We start from the raw sequence: 14,908 nt of genomic DNA, 5'->3' as shown, positions 1-14,908 counted from the left end.
GATAACAGTGAATATGAGACATGGAGGAAGGTAGAAAGATAACAGTGAATATGAGACATGGGGGAAGGTAGAAAGATAACAGTGAGACATGGGGGAAGGTAGAAAGATAACAGTGAATATGAGACATGGAGGAAGGTAGAAAGATAACAGTGAATATGAGACATGGGGGAAGGTAGAAAGATAACAGTGAATATGAGACATGGAGGAAGGTAGAAAGATAACAGTGAATATGAGACATGGGGGAAGGTAGAAAGATAACAGTGAATATGAGACATGGAGGAAGGTAGAAAGATAACAGTGAATATGAGACATGGGGGAAGGTAGAAAGATAACAGTGAGACATGGAGGAAGGTAGAAAGATAACAGTGAATATGAGACATGGGGGAAGGTAGAAAGATAACAGTGAATATGAGACATGGAGGAAGGTAGAAAGATAACAGTGAATATGAGACATGGGGGAAGGTAGAAAGATAACAGTTAATATGAGACATGGGGGAAGGTAGAAAGATAACAGTGAATATGAGACATGGAGGAAGGTAGAAATATAACAGTGAATATGAGACATGGAGGAAGGTAGAAAGATAACAGTGAATATGAGACATGGGGGAAGGTAGAAAGATAACAGTGAATATGAGACATGGAGGAAGGTAGAAAGATAACAGTGAATATGAGACATGGAGGAAGGTAGAAAGATAACAGTGAATATGAGACATGGGGGAAGGTAGAAAGATAACAGTGAATATGAGACATGGGGGAAGGTAGAAAGATAACAGTGAATATGAGACATGGGGGATGGTAGATAGATAACAGTGAATATGAGACATGGGGGAAGGTAGAAAGATAACAGTGAATATGAGACATGGAGGAAGGTAGAAAGATAACAGTGAATATGAGACATGGGGGAAGGTAGAAAGATAACAGTGAGACATGGAGGAAGGTAGAAAGATAACAGTGAATATGAGACATGGGGGAAGGTAGAAAGATAACAGTGAATATGAGACATGGAGGAAGGTAGAAAGATAACAGTGAATATGAGACATGGGGGAAGGTAGAAAGATAACAGTTAATATGAGACATGGGGGAAGGTAGAAAGATAACAGTGAATATGAGACATGGAGGAAGGTAGAAATATAACAGTGAATATGAGACATGGAGGAAGGTAGAAAGATAACAGTGAATATGAGACATGGGGGAAGGTAGAAAGATAACAGTGAATATGAGACATGGAGGAAGGTAGAAAGATAACAGTGAATATGAGACATGGAGGAAGGTAGAAAGATAACAGTGAATATGAGACATGGGGGAAGGTAGAAAGATAACAGTGAATATGAGACATGGGGGAAGGTAGAAAGATAACAGTGAATATGAGACATGGGGGATGGTAGATAGATAACAGTGAATATGAGACATGGGGGAAGGTAGAAAGATAACAGTGAATTTGACTGCATACATGTTTTCTCCTTCTTATAGTGTTCTTACAAAGCTGTGTTCTGTAGTTTATAAACTGGTTTACTGAAACTCTGGTTAGTTTGAGGTGAAGACAATAAATGATCTCAGATCCTTAACCTTTATAACACTGTTAACAGGGAGTCAACACTGAGACCAGGGTCTCTTCCACCTTTATAACCCTGTTAACAGGGAGTCAACATTGAGACCAGGGTCTCTTCCACAAGGGAGACCTGCACATACAATATATAGACAAACAATCAAGAAAAACACATTCCTCAGCAAATAGTTCCCTAATCAATATTTGAAATTTGCCCAATCGTCCAATTGCAGTGTATTTTGTAGTTGGTTCCAGCTATGAGGTGGTGTTGTAAAACTAATGTTGACCTCACACACGTGTTATTCTGCAGACTGATGGGGAACAGTGGAATGGGCTGTAAGGACTTATGTTACATGTATCTATATTAATCCACTAGTGTTATTCTGCAGACTGATGGGGAACAGTGGAATGGGCTGTAAGGACTTATGTTACATGTATCTATATTAATACACTAGTGTTGTTCTGCAGACTGATGGGGAACAGTGGAATGGGCTGTAAGGACTTATGTTACATGTATCTATATTAATACACTAGTGTTGTTCTGCAGACTGATGGGGAACAGTGGAATGGGCTGTAGGGACTTTTGCAACACAGCTGTGGTTTAGCACAATCTCCTGATTTATTCCGCTTTCAAGTTGTCTTTGAACTTTCAGTTCTCCTTTGTGCAGTTAACTGAGAATACTCAGCAGTAAATTAATGTGGTTTCATTAGTGTCTCTCTGCCTTCCCATTGGCTGTCTCTGGATTCTGACCCTCCCTCACAGACCACCATTTCGATGTCACATATCGATGTGTGTGTGTGTGTGTGTGTGTGTGTGTGTGTGTGTGTGTGTGTGTGTGTGTGTGTGTGTGTGTGTGTGTGTGTGTGTGTGTGTGTGTGTGTGTGTGTGTGTGTGTGTGTCTTTGAGTGTGTGCGTGATGCAGAAGCCTAATGGATTATTATGTGTCCATTTTCCATTTAAAATGTGTTTTGTCAGAATTTTGGGCACAGCATTTGTCTCCATAGCAACATGGACAATACTGGTTAAAGCTGAATAGTTTAAATGTTTGATATTGAAACTGTTTGTTAGGGGATGAAATATAATTTTAGCTTCCAAATGAGAGAATTGGGTTTTCATAAGGAAAGAGCCCTGACCAATCAGTGGCCCGCATGAAGAGACAGGGGTTCTAAACTATGAAACACACCCTTCTCCCCTCGCCACTATATAAGACAATGACACAATGTAACCAGGGTTCCACTACATGAGGTCTGCAGCCTCTGCGTTAAAAGGACTCACATGTCAAATACAGAACTAAGTCAACCTCAGCGTGAGCTTTGGTGGCGAATGGTATGAACTTTGAACTTATTCACTACAGAAGTGATACTTCCTAGCAGTTGAGTTAGCAGCGGCCGCTGTAGACGTGGGCTAGGAAAGGACGGACGACGGATCCAGTCTAACAACCAGACGAAGATACCACCACGTATCCAATTTACCACCAGAGACATTCTCCCGAGTACAGGAAGATCTGTTGGCCAACCCGGCCAGCATCTACGACCAATCTACCGAAGCGCAGCTCAGAGTAAATATTTATTGCATTTTCCTTTTCCAAATGGGCGGTAATTTAGAATGCATAAGATACTGTATTTACGATAGCATAGCTGCTTTCTCTTTTCTTGTCTTCACTCTCTTTCATTCAAGCCCAACCCCCTTTGTGTAACAAGCCGCCATGCTGGTTTAGTCCACTAGGGCACATTCTCCTATCATTTCCTTGTAACCATATCTGTTTGTTATGCATTTCTGTGAATTACTTAGATTAGTATATAAATGATTTTAAGACAATTGATGTATGGATGACTCATAGTGAAGCCTGGGTTCGTGCAGATAACCAACAATTTACGACGTTTGGAATGAGATTGACGTGAGGTAAACTAACACATCATTAATCAGAGGACTCATAGATCAGATATTATAATATCTGAAAGTTATATTAGGAAAATTATAACTTTCTAATCTGAATATTTTCCTTAGTGCCCCGACCTCCTAGTTAATTACAGTTACACGATTAATCAGTTTAATCGCGTAATAATAATTACAGAGAGTTATTTGATAAACATGTCTTCAGTTTAATGATGCCAAAGACACGACAACTGCTATATGAATGTCCTCAGTATATTACTGTATAGACTGCTGTATGAATGTCCTCAGTATATTACTGTATAGACTGCTGTATGAATGTCCTCAGTATAGTACTGTATAGACTGCTGTATGAATGTCCTCAGTATATTACTGTATAGACTGCTATATGAATGGCCTCAGTATAGTACTGTATAGACTGCTGTATGAATGTCCTCAGTATAGTACTGTATAGACTGCTATATGAACGTCCTCAGTATAGTACTGTATAGACTGCTGTATGAATGTCCTCAGTATATTACTGTATAGACTGCTGTATGAATGTCCTCAGTATAGTACTGTATAGACTGCTGTATGAATGTCCTCAGTATAGTACTGTATAGACTGCTGTATGAATGTCCTCAGTATATTACTGTATAGACTGCTGTATGAATGTCGTCAGTATATTACTGTATAGACTGCTGTATGAATGTCCTCAGTATAGTACTGTATAGACTGCTGTATGAATGTCCTCAGTATATTACTGTATAGACTGCTGTATGAATGTCCTCAGTATATTACTGTATAGACTGCTGTATGAATGTCGTCAGTATATTACTGTATAGACTGCTGTATGAATGTCGTCAGTATATTACTGTATAGACTGCTGTATGAATGTCCTCAGTATAGTACTGTATAGACTGCTGTATGAATGTGGTCAGTATTAGTACTGTAAGTAGAGGTTATCATGATGGCATGTTCTCTCAAATCAAACCAGGGAGCAAAGTTCAAAGTCAAGCCATTTAGCGGTTCATCATGCGTTACCGTGGAAACGTCTAAGGACTTGAAGTTCATTAGTAAGAGTATTGACGTCTGATAGTTCAGATAATGATTGTGAATATTTGTTGGTTCGGTCAGATAACCTGGAACAAACGTAGTAGATGAAGTGAGTATTATTGTGGAAAACAAATGAAACCACTTCAAAGTCCACATTCAATGTATTTATTACAAAGTCTTCAAAAACCCCAGTCATAGTTTACTAGGCTTACCTCGTTGCTAAGACAACAACACACAAGCCAATCCCTCCCAGCCTGCTTCCATGTAGATCATTTAGATTCAGGTGTGTTGGACTGTACACATTAATATGATTTATTATATACCACAACAACATTACATGTTGGACTGTACACATTAATATGATTTATTATATACCACAACAACATTACATGTTGGACTGTACACATTAATATGATTTATTATTGGAGAATACCATAACAACATTACATGTTGGACTGTACACATTAATATGATTTATTATTGGCGAATACCACAACAACATTACATATTGGACTGTACAGATTAATATGATTTATTATATACCACAACAACATTACATGGTGGACTGTACACATTAATATGATTTATTATATACTACAACAACATTTCATGTTGGACTGTACACATATGATTTATTATATACCACAACAACATTACATGTTGGACTGAACACATTAATATGATTTATTATAAACCACAACAACATGTCATGTTGGACTGTACACATTAATATGATTTATTATATACCACAACAACATTTCATGTTGGACTGAACACATTAATATGATTTATTATATACCACAACAACATTACATGTTGGACTGAACACATTAATATGATTTATTATATACCACAACAACATTACATGTTGGACTGTACACATTAATATGATTTATTATATACCACAACAACATGTCATGTTGGACTGAACACATTAATATGATTTATTATATACCACAACAACATGTCATGTTGGACTGTACACATTAATATGATTTATTATATACCACAACAACATGTCATGTTGGACTGTGCACATTAATATGATTTATTATATACCACAACAACATTACATGTTGGACTGAACACATTAATATGATTTATTATATACCACAACAACATTTCATGTTGGACTGTACACATTAATATGATTTATTATTGGAGAATACCACAACAACATTACATGTTGGACTGAACACATTAATATGATTTATTATATACCACAACAACATTACATGTTGGACTGTACACATTAATGTTATTTATTATATACCACAACAACATTACATGTTGGACTGAACACATTAATATGATTTATTATATACCACAACAACATTTCATGTTGGACTGTACACATATGATTTATTATATACCACAACAACATTACATGTTGGACTGAACACATTAATATGATTTATTATATACCACAACAACATTACATGTTGGACTGAACACATTAATATGATTTATTATATACCACAACAACATTACATGTTGGACTGAACACATTAATATGATTTATTATATACCACAACAACATTACATGTTGGACTGAACACATTAATATGATTTATTATATACCACAACAACATTACATGTTGGACTGTACACATTAATATGATTTATTATATACCACAACAACATTTCATGTTGGACTGAACACATTAATATGATTTATTATATACCACAACAACATTACATGTTGGACTGTACACATTAATATGATGTATTATATACCACAACAACATTTCATGTTGGACTGTACACATTAATATGATTTATTATATACCACAACAACATTTCATGTTGGACTGTACACATTAATATGATTTATTATATACCACAACAACATTACATGTTGGACTGAACACATTAATATGATTTATTATATACCACAACAACATTTCATGTTGGACTGAACACATTAATATGATTTATTATATACCACAACAACATTTCATGTTGGACTGTACACATTAATATGATTTATTATATACCACAACAACATTACATGTTGGACTGAACAAATTAATGTTATTTATTATATACCACAACAACATGTCATGTTGGACTGTACACATTAATATGATTTATTATATACCACAACAACATTTCATGTTGGACTGAACACATATGATTTATTATATACCACAACAACATTACATGTTGGACTGTACACATTAATATGATTTATTATATACCACAACAACATTTCATGTTGGACTGTACACATTAATATGATTTATTATATACCACAACAACATTACATGTTGGACTGTACACATATGATTTATTATATACCACAACAACATTACATGTTGGACTGAACACATTAATATGATTTATTATATACCACAACAACATTACATGTTGGACTGAACACATTAATATGATTTATTATATACCACAACAACATTACATGTTGGACTGTACACATTAATATGATGTATTATATACCACAACAACATTTCATGTTGGACTGTACACATTAATATGATTTATTATATACCACAACAACATTACATGTTGGACTGTACACATTAATATGATTTATTATATACCACAACAACATTACATGTTGGACTGAAGACATTAATATGAATTATTATATACCACAACAACATTTCATGTTGGACAGAACACATTAATATGATTTATTATATACCACAACAACATTACATGTTGGACTGAACACATTAATATGATTTATTATATACCACAACAACATTACATGTTGGACTGTACACATTAATATGATTTATTATTGGAGAATACCACAACAACATTACATGTTGGACTGTACACATTAATATGATTTATTATATACCACAACAACATTACATGTTGGACTGTACACATTAATATGATTTATTATATACCACAACAACATTTCATGTTGGACTGTACACATTAATATGATTTATTATATACCACAACAACATTACATGTTGGACTGTACACATTAATATGATTTATTTTATACCACAACAACATTTCATGTTGGACTGTACACATTAATATGATTTATTATATACCACAACAACATTACATGTTGGACTGAACACATTAATATGATTTATTATATACCACAACAACATTACATGTTGGACTGAACACATTAATATGATTTATTATATACCACAACAACATTACATGTTGGACTGTACACATTAATATGATTTATTATTGGAGAATACCACAACAACATTTCATGTTGGACTGTACACATTAATATGATTTATTATATACCACAACAACATGTCATGTTGGACTGAACACATTAATGTTATTTATTAAAAACAAAGGAGGACAAAGGCACTCTTCATATAATTCATTTAAATGCCTTTATCTGTATGTTATGTTCAATAGAAACAAAGTTTAAAAAAATCCTACGCGTTTCGGCTGCATGGCCTTCGTCAGGGAGTACAAAGAATAATACAATGACTTCTTTTGAACAGCTTTTCCAATTAGCCCTAATTTGAAGAGGGAGTGGTTACACAATGAATTGGACACACCTAGAGACGCCTTCAAGACCTCTTAGCGGAACACAAGTACGCTATACGGGTAGGCAATGAAGACTACACCATGGCAACCCTGCCTCCCTACAAGCTGTGGGTATTGATCATGTTCCGGCCTCTATTAGAAAAGGGGACCGTCTTAAACAGTTAAACCAAAGGGAAAGTTTTTGGATTTACAAATTATAAGCCACTAAATACCCTGGTTTAAATGAAGATATGGATTTCTCACCATTCCTGTAGGGTTGTGATAGGTCCATTTGCTATCATCTAGTGGTCATTTTGCTCAATTGCCCTCAGCTATGTTTAGACTATTGTTGTTCATGTTTGGCTGTGTTCTAGTGTACTATGGAATATATTGCTTTCTTATTCTTCACACTTCTCCCAGTCATGTTTAAGGTTAGAACTACCTTTCTAAGTGTTCTGATACTTCTAGCTTGGAGTTGTATTTTTTTTGATAACATAGCTACAGTATTTCACTTTGTAATGTGTATAGTATTGCTTACTAGGTGTGTCCAATCAATTTTAACCACTCCCTCTTCAAATTAGGGCTAATTGGAAAAGCTGTTCAAAGGAGGACATTGTATTATTTCTTTGTACTCCCTGACGAAGGCCATGCAGCCGAAACGCGTCAGATTTTTAAAACCTTGTTTCTATTGAACATGCCATACAAATAAAGGCATTTTAATCAATTATATGAAGAGTGCCTTGGTCCTCCTTTCTATTTTATACTGTACTATGCAACCTATTATGTCTATGCAACCTATTATGTGTCAAGGGAAGCACATTTTACTCCTGAACGTGTTTAGGCTTGCCATAACAAAGGGGTTGAATACTTTCTGACTCAAGACATTTCAGATTTAAATCTTTTATTCATTTGTAAAAAAGAAAATAAAAACATATTTCCACTTTGACATTATGAGTTATTGTGTGTAGGACAGTGACAGTAAAATCTCAATTTAATCGATTTAAAAATTCAGCGTGTAAACAACAAAATGTGGAAAAGGTCTAGGCAGTGAATACTTTCTGAAGGCCCTGTAGCTGGTATCATGACTTTCAGCATGACAATCAACATCATAACTAAAAGTGAGAAAGAACTATCTCACAGATCCAGGAACGGTTAAATGAACACGGATAGTCCTGCCATGTCCTTGGTCTGATGAACTGTGAGTTAACAACACACAGTTCTCCACTCCACCACCATTAGGCTGTCCACTCCCCCAGTACCTGCAGTAGAAACAACACAGTTAGACTGACCACTCTCTCAGAACCTAGAGTATGAACAATACAGAGCTAGACTGGATACTCTCTAAGAATCTAGAGTATGAAAAACACACAGAATCAGTCCTACCCCTAAACGGTGGTCAGAGTTGTTAGAGCAGTAGTCTCTTACTTTGGGGTGGTCAGTGGGTTGCCGTCCACCCATTTCCAGGTCCCCTCAGTAACAGTGTCAGTCAGACCAATCCAGAAACCCTTGTTGGGGTTGAAGAGAAACTCCTGTTGGTGAGAAAGAGCTGATATTGTCAACTACTATAGACTACATGTGTTAAATACTGGAAGATACATTACTGACCAAGGGATGTTTGATCATAACCCCCCCGCCATATCTCTCTCTCTTTCTCTCTCACCTGTTCCTTATCACTGTTGATGATCACCAGGTCTGCTCCTCTCTCCAGACAGTCATCTTTGCTCTCCCCCCGGGTTTTAGTCTCAGTAGACAGGAAGTACCAACTGGATTCAAACTTCTTCCAGTCTTTAGGGCAGGTTTGTTCTACAAGACAAAAACATGAATTTCCATCTTATTATTCTGCACCTATTATTTTAGAATACAAACACAAGTTGACTGGATATTAGATATGTGATGTTATGATCATTTATTTGGTAAACTCACTCAGATTAGAGAACTTTCTCATGAGATAATTTTTCTCTTTCTGTTGCTGGTCTCTCTCTTTAGTCAGGGTGTTACTGCTGGTCTGTAGCTGGTCTCTCTCTTTAGTCAGAAGGCTGTAACTGGTCTGTAGCTGGTCTCTCTCTTTAGTCAGCTTGTTGTAACTGGTCTGTAGCTGGTCTCTCTCTTTAGTCAGAAGGCTGTAACTGGTCTGTAGCTGGTCTCTCTCTGTTGAGTCGTGATGACCAATGACTCCATCTGTAAAAGGGAAAAGTTAATCAAACATGTAACTACCACACCATTGATGATTAAGGATGATTAACTATAATTAAGGATGATTAAGGATGATTAAGTATGATTAAGGATAATTAAGGATGATTAAGTATGATTAAGGTTGATTAAGGATGATTAAGTATGATTAAGTATGATTAAGGATGATTAAGTATGCTACTTAAGTCTCAGTGACAAAATACTAAACTTACAGTAGACAGACAGGCATATGATCCCAGTCAGTAGGAGAACACACCCCAGACACACTGCAGCAACTCCAGAGGGTCTCTTCCTGTCACGTCCTGACCAGCAGATGGAGCTATTGTTTTAGTTTTGGGGTCAGGACGTGGCAGTTTTGTGTATGGGGATGTTTGTGTTGTTGATTGGGACTTCCAATTGAAGGCAGGTGTGTTGAGTTGCCTTTGATTGGAAGTCCTATATAGGTGTGTGTGTTTTTCTTTGGGGTTGTGGGTGATTGTTTTTGCACTGCGTTTATAGCCTGCAGAACTGTAGCTGTTGTCACCTTTATTGTGTTGTTAACCTCTATGGGCTAGGTGGGACGCTGACCATTTGTTGAACTTCTTTTCCATCTCTATCATTTACTAAGGATCTCTGCTCTAACGTGACACTTCCCACGTCTTCCATAGGCTCTCAGAGCCCGGGAAAAAACAGAATGTCGTCATTCCAGCCCCAGGCTGAAACACATTATCGCCTTTCTCAAGTGGCCGATCAAGAGACACTGGCTTATGCGCGTGACCCCGACCGCCCCCGCCTTTGGGATTTTTTCCTCTGTTTGCCGAAAAGGAGATTCCCTGTCGGAATATTATCGCTTTTCTACGAGAAAAATGGCATACAAATGGATTTTAAACAGCGGTTGACATGCTTCGAAGTACGGTAATGGAATATTTAGAATTTTTTGGTCACGAATTGCGCCATGCTCGTAACCCTTATTTACCCTTTCGGATAGTGTCTTGAACACAGGAACAAAACGTCGCTGTTTGGATATAACGATGGATTATTTTGGACCAAACCAACATTTGTTATTGAAGTAGAAGTCCTGGGAGTACATTCTGACGAAGACAGCAAAGGTAATACAATTTTTCTTATAGTAAATCTGACTTTGATGAGTGCTAAACTTGCTGGGTGTCTAAATAGCTAGCCCTGTGATGCCGGGCTATCTACTGAGAATATTGCAAAATGTGCTTTCACCGAAAAGCTATTTTAAAATCGGACATATCGAGTGCATAGAGGAGTTCTGTATCTATAATTCTTAAAATAATTGTTATGCTTTTTGTGAACGTTTATCGTGAGTAATTTAGTAAATTCACCGGCAGTGTTCGGTGGGAATGCTAGTCACAGGCTAGTCACATGCTAATGTAAAAAGCTGGTTTTTGATATAAATATGAACTTGATTGAACAAAACATGCATGTATTGTATAACATAATGTCCTAGGGTTGTCATCTGATGAAGATCATCAAAGGTTAGTGCTACATTTAGCTGTGGTTTGGGTTTATGTGACATTATATGCTAGCTTGAAAAATGGGTGTCTGATTATTTCTGGCTGGGTACTCTGCTGACATAATCTAATGTTTTGCTTTCGTTTTAAAGCCTTTTTGAAATCGGACAGTGTGGTTAGATTAACGAGAGTCTTATATTTAAAATGGTGTAAAATAGTCATATGTTTGAAAAATTTAAGGTTTTGCATTTCTAAGGTTTTTGAATAACGCGCCATGGGATTGCACTGGCTGTTACGTAGGTGGGACGATTTGGTGCCACCTAGCCCAGAGAGGTTAAAATATGTTGGTATTACAGACTCAAACAGGGAGAGGTTGAAAATGTAAGTGAAGACACATGCAAGTTGGTCAGCACATGCTCAGAGTACAATTCCTGGTAATCCGTCTGGCCCTGCGGCCTTGTGAATGTTGACCTGTCTAAAGGTCTTACTCACATCGGCTAAGGAGAGTGTGATTCCACAGTCGTCCAGAACAAAGCCATATTACTACATGGTAATCTCACCTGTTTAGTGTGCGTGTGTGTGCGTGTGTGTGCGTGTGTGTGTGTGTGTGTGTGTGTGTGTGTGTGTGTGTGTGTGTGTGTGTGTGTGTGTGTGTGTGTGTGTGTGTGTGTGTGTGTGTGTGTGTGTGTAATCTTACCTGAAGCAACAACTCCATCTCTTGAACTGGGCTTGAAGGCTCTTACATTGGAATATAATTGGCCATCAATCTCTGTGTTTTTCATTGCATCAGGCTCATCGTATTCAAATCCATCTGAGTTTTCATAGACTCCCTCTGACATCTTAACACACTTGTGGTGAAATACAGTAACTTCTACTTCTAACCTCAACTCTAATATACGTCTATAGCTGTGTCTTCTCCCTGCAAAGTCCTGCGTCTGTGTGACTTTAGGTAGTGAAACTCTATCAACCAACCACAGTGAAGGGGAAATTGTGAAATTAGCACAACCCTGGCCACTACGTGACTCCCAACAGCCTTAGATTGATAATATAATACATGATATGACTCCCACCAGTCTTAGTTAGATAATATAATACATGATGACTCCCACCAGCCTTAGTGTGATAATATAATACATGATATGACTCCCACCATCCTTAGTGTGATAATATAATACATGATATGACTCCCACCAGCCTTAGTGTGATAATATAATACATGATATGACTCCCACCATCCTTAGTGTGATAATATAATACATGATATGACTCCCACCATCCTTAGTGTGATAATATAATACATGATATGACTCCCACCAGCCTTAGTGTGATAATATAATACATGATATGACTCCCACCATCCTTAGTTTGATTATACACTGCTCAAAAAAATAAAGGGAACACTAAAATAACACATCCTAGATCTTAATGAATGAAATAATCTTATGAAATACTTTTTTCTTTACATAGTTGAATGTGCTGACAATAAAATCACACAAAAATAATTGATTGAAATCCAATTTATCAACCCATGGAGGTCTGGATTTGGAGTCACACTCAAAATTAAAGTGGAAAAACACACTACAGGCTGATCCAACTTTGATGTAATGTCCTTAAAACAAGTCAAAATGAGGCTCAGTAGTGTGTGTGGCCTCCACGTGCCTGTATGACCTCCCTACAATGCCTGGACATGCTCCTGATGAGGTGGCGGATGGTCTCCTGAGGGATCTCCTCCCAGACCTGGACTAAAGCATCCGCCAACTCCTGGACAGTCTGTGGTGCAACGTGGCGTTGGTGGATGGAGCGAGACATGATGTCCCAGAGGTGCTCAATTGGATTCAGGTCTGGGGAACGGGCGGGCCAGTCCATAGCATCAATGCCTTCCTCTTGCAGGAACTGCTGACACACTCCAGCCACATGAGGTCTAGCATTGTCTTGCATTAGGAGGAACCCAGGGCCAACCGCACCAGCATATGGTCTCACAAGGGGTCTGAGGATCTCATTTCGGTACCTAATGGCAGTCAGGCTACCTCTGGCGAGCACATGGAGAGCTGTGCGGCCCCCCAAAGAAATGCCACCCCACACAATGACCACCGCCAAACCGGTCATGCTGGAGGATGTTGCAGGCAGCAGAACGTTCTCCACGGCGTCTCCAGACTCTGTCACGTCTGTCACATGTGCTCAGTGTTAACCTGTTGGGGGTAGGGGGCAGTATTTACACGGCCGGATAAAAAACGTACCCGATTTAACCTCTTACATCTAGACGTTCCGCTAGCGGAACACCTGCTCCAATATCCAATGATAAGCGTTGCGCGAATTACAAATTCCTCAAAAATACAAAAACTTCAATTTTTCAAACATATGACTATTTTACAGCATTTTAAAGACAAGACTCTCCTTTATCTAACCACACTGTCCGATTTCTAAAAGGCTTTACAGCGAAAGCAAAATATTAGATTATGTCAGCAGAGTACCCAGCTGGTGAGTGCTAAACTTGCTGGGTGTCTAAATAGCTACATTTTACATTTTACATTTTAGTCATTTAGCAGACGCTCTTATCCAGAGCGACTTACAAATTGGTGCATTCACCTATAATATCCAGTGGAACAACCACTTTACAATAGTGCATCTAAATCTTTTAAGGGGGGGGGTTAGAAGGATTACCTTATCCTAACCCAGGTATTCCTTGAAGAGGTGGGGTTTCAGGTGTCTCCGGAAGGTGGTGATTGACTCCGCTGTCCTGGCGTCGTGAGGGAGCTTGTTCCACCATTGGGGTGCCAGAGCAGCGAACAGTTTTGACTGGGCTGAGCGGGAACTGTGCTTCCTCAGAGGTAGGGAGGCGAGCAGGCCAGAGGTGGATGAACGGAGTGCCCTTGTTTGGGTGTAGGGCCTGATCAGAGCCTGAAGGTACGGAGGTGCCGTTCCCCTAACAGCTCCGTAGGCAAGCACCATGGTCTTGTAGCGGATGCGAGCTTCGACTGGAAGCCAGTGGAGAGAGCGGAGGAGCGGGGTGACGTGAGAGAACTTGGGAAGGTTGAACACCAGACGGGCTGCGGCGTTCTGGATGAGTTGTAGGGGTTTAATGGCACAGGCAGGGAGCCCAGCCAACAGCGAGTTGCAGTAATCCAGACGGGAGATGACAAGTGCCTGGATTAGGACCTGCGCCGCTTCCTGTGTGAGGCAGGGTCGTACTCTGCGAATGTTGTAGAGCATGAACCTACAGGATCGGGTCACCGCCTTGATGTTGGTGGAGAACGACAGGGTGTTGTCCAGGGTCACGCCAAGGCTCTTAGCACTCTGGGAGGA

General features: G+C 38.5%; 1 protein-coding gene across 1 annotated transcript; it reads right to left on the bottom strand.

Annotated features, from left to right (window-relative positions):
* Positions 1-8,849: 8,849 nt before the first annotated feature.
* Positions 8,850-14,642, bottom strand: LOC106594149 (uncharacterized). The gene is made up of 5 exons (XM_045711883.2): positions 12,303-14,642; positions 9,882-10,136; positions 9,619-9,761; positions 9,384-9,487; positions 8,850-9,217 (listed from the first exon to the last, which is right to left on the bottom strand). The coding sequence occupies exons 1-5, from the start codon at positions 12,442-12,444 to the stop codon at positions 9,088-9,090; spliced, it is 774 nt and encodes a 257-aa protein (XP_045567839.1). The 5' UTR covers positions 12,445-14,642; the 3' UTR covers positions 8,850-9,087.
* Between the last annotated feature and the right edge of the window lie 266 nt (positions 14,643-14,908).

The sequence above is a fragment of the Salmo salar genome, unplaced genomic scaffold, assembly GCF_965601325.2.
Source record: "Salmo salar unplaced genomic scaffold, fSalSal1 ptg000587l, whole genome shotgun sequence".
Lineage (NCBI taxonomy): Eukaryota > Metazoa > Chordata > Actinopteri > Salmoniformes > Salmonidae > Salmo > Salmo salar.
The sequence above is the reverse complement of the archived record's forward strand: the minus strand, read 5'-3'. Positions and strand labels throughout refer to the sequence as shown.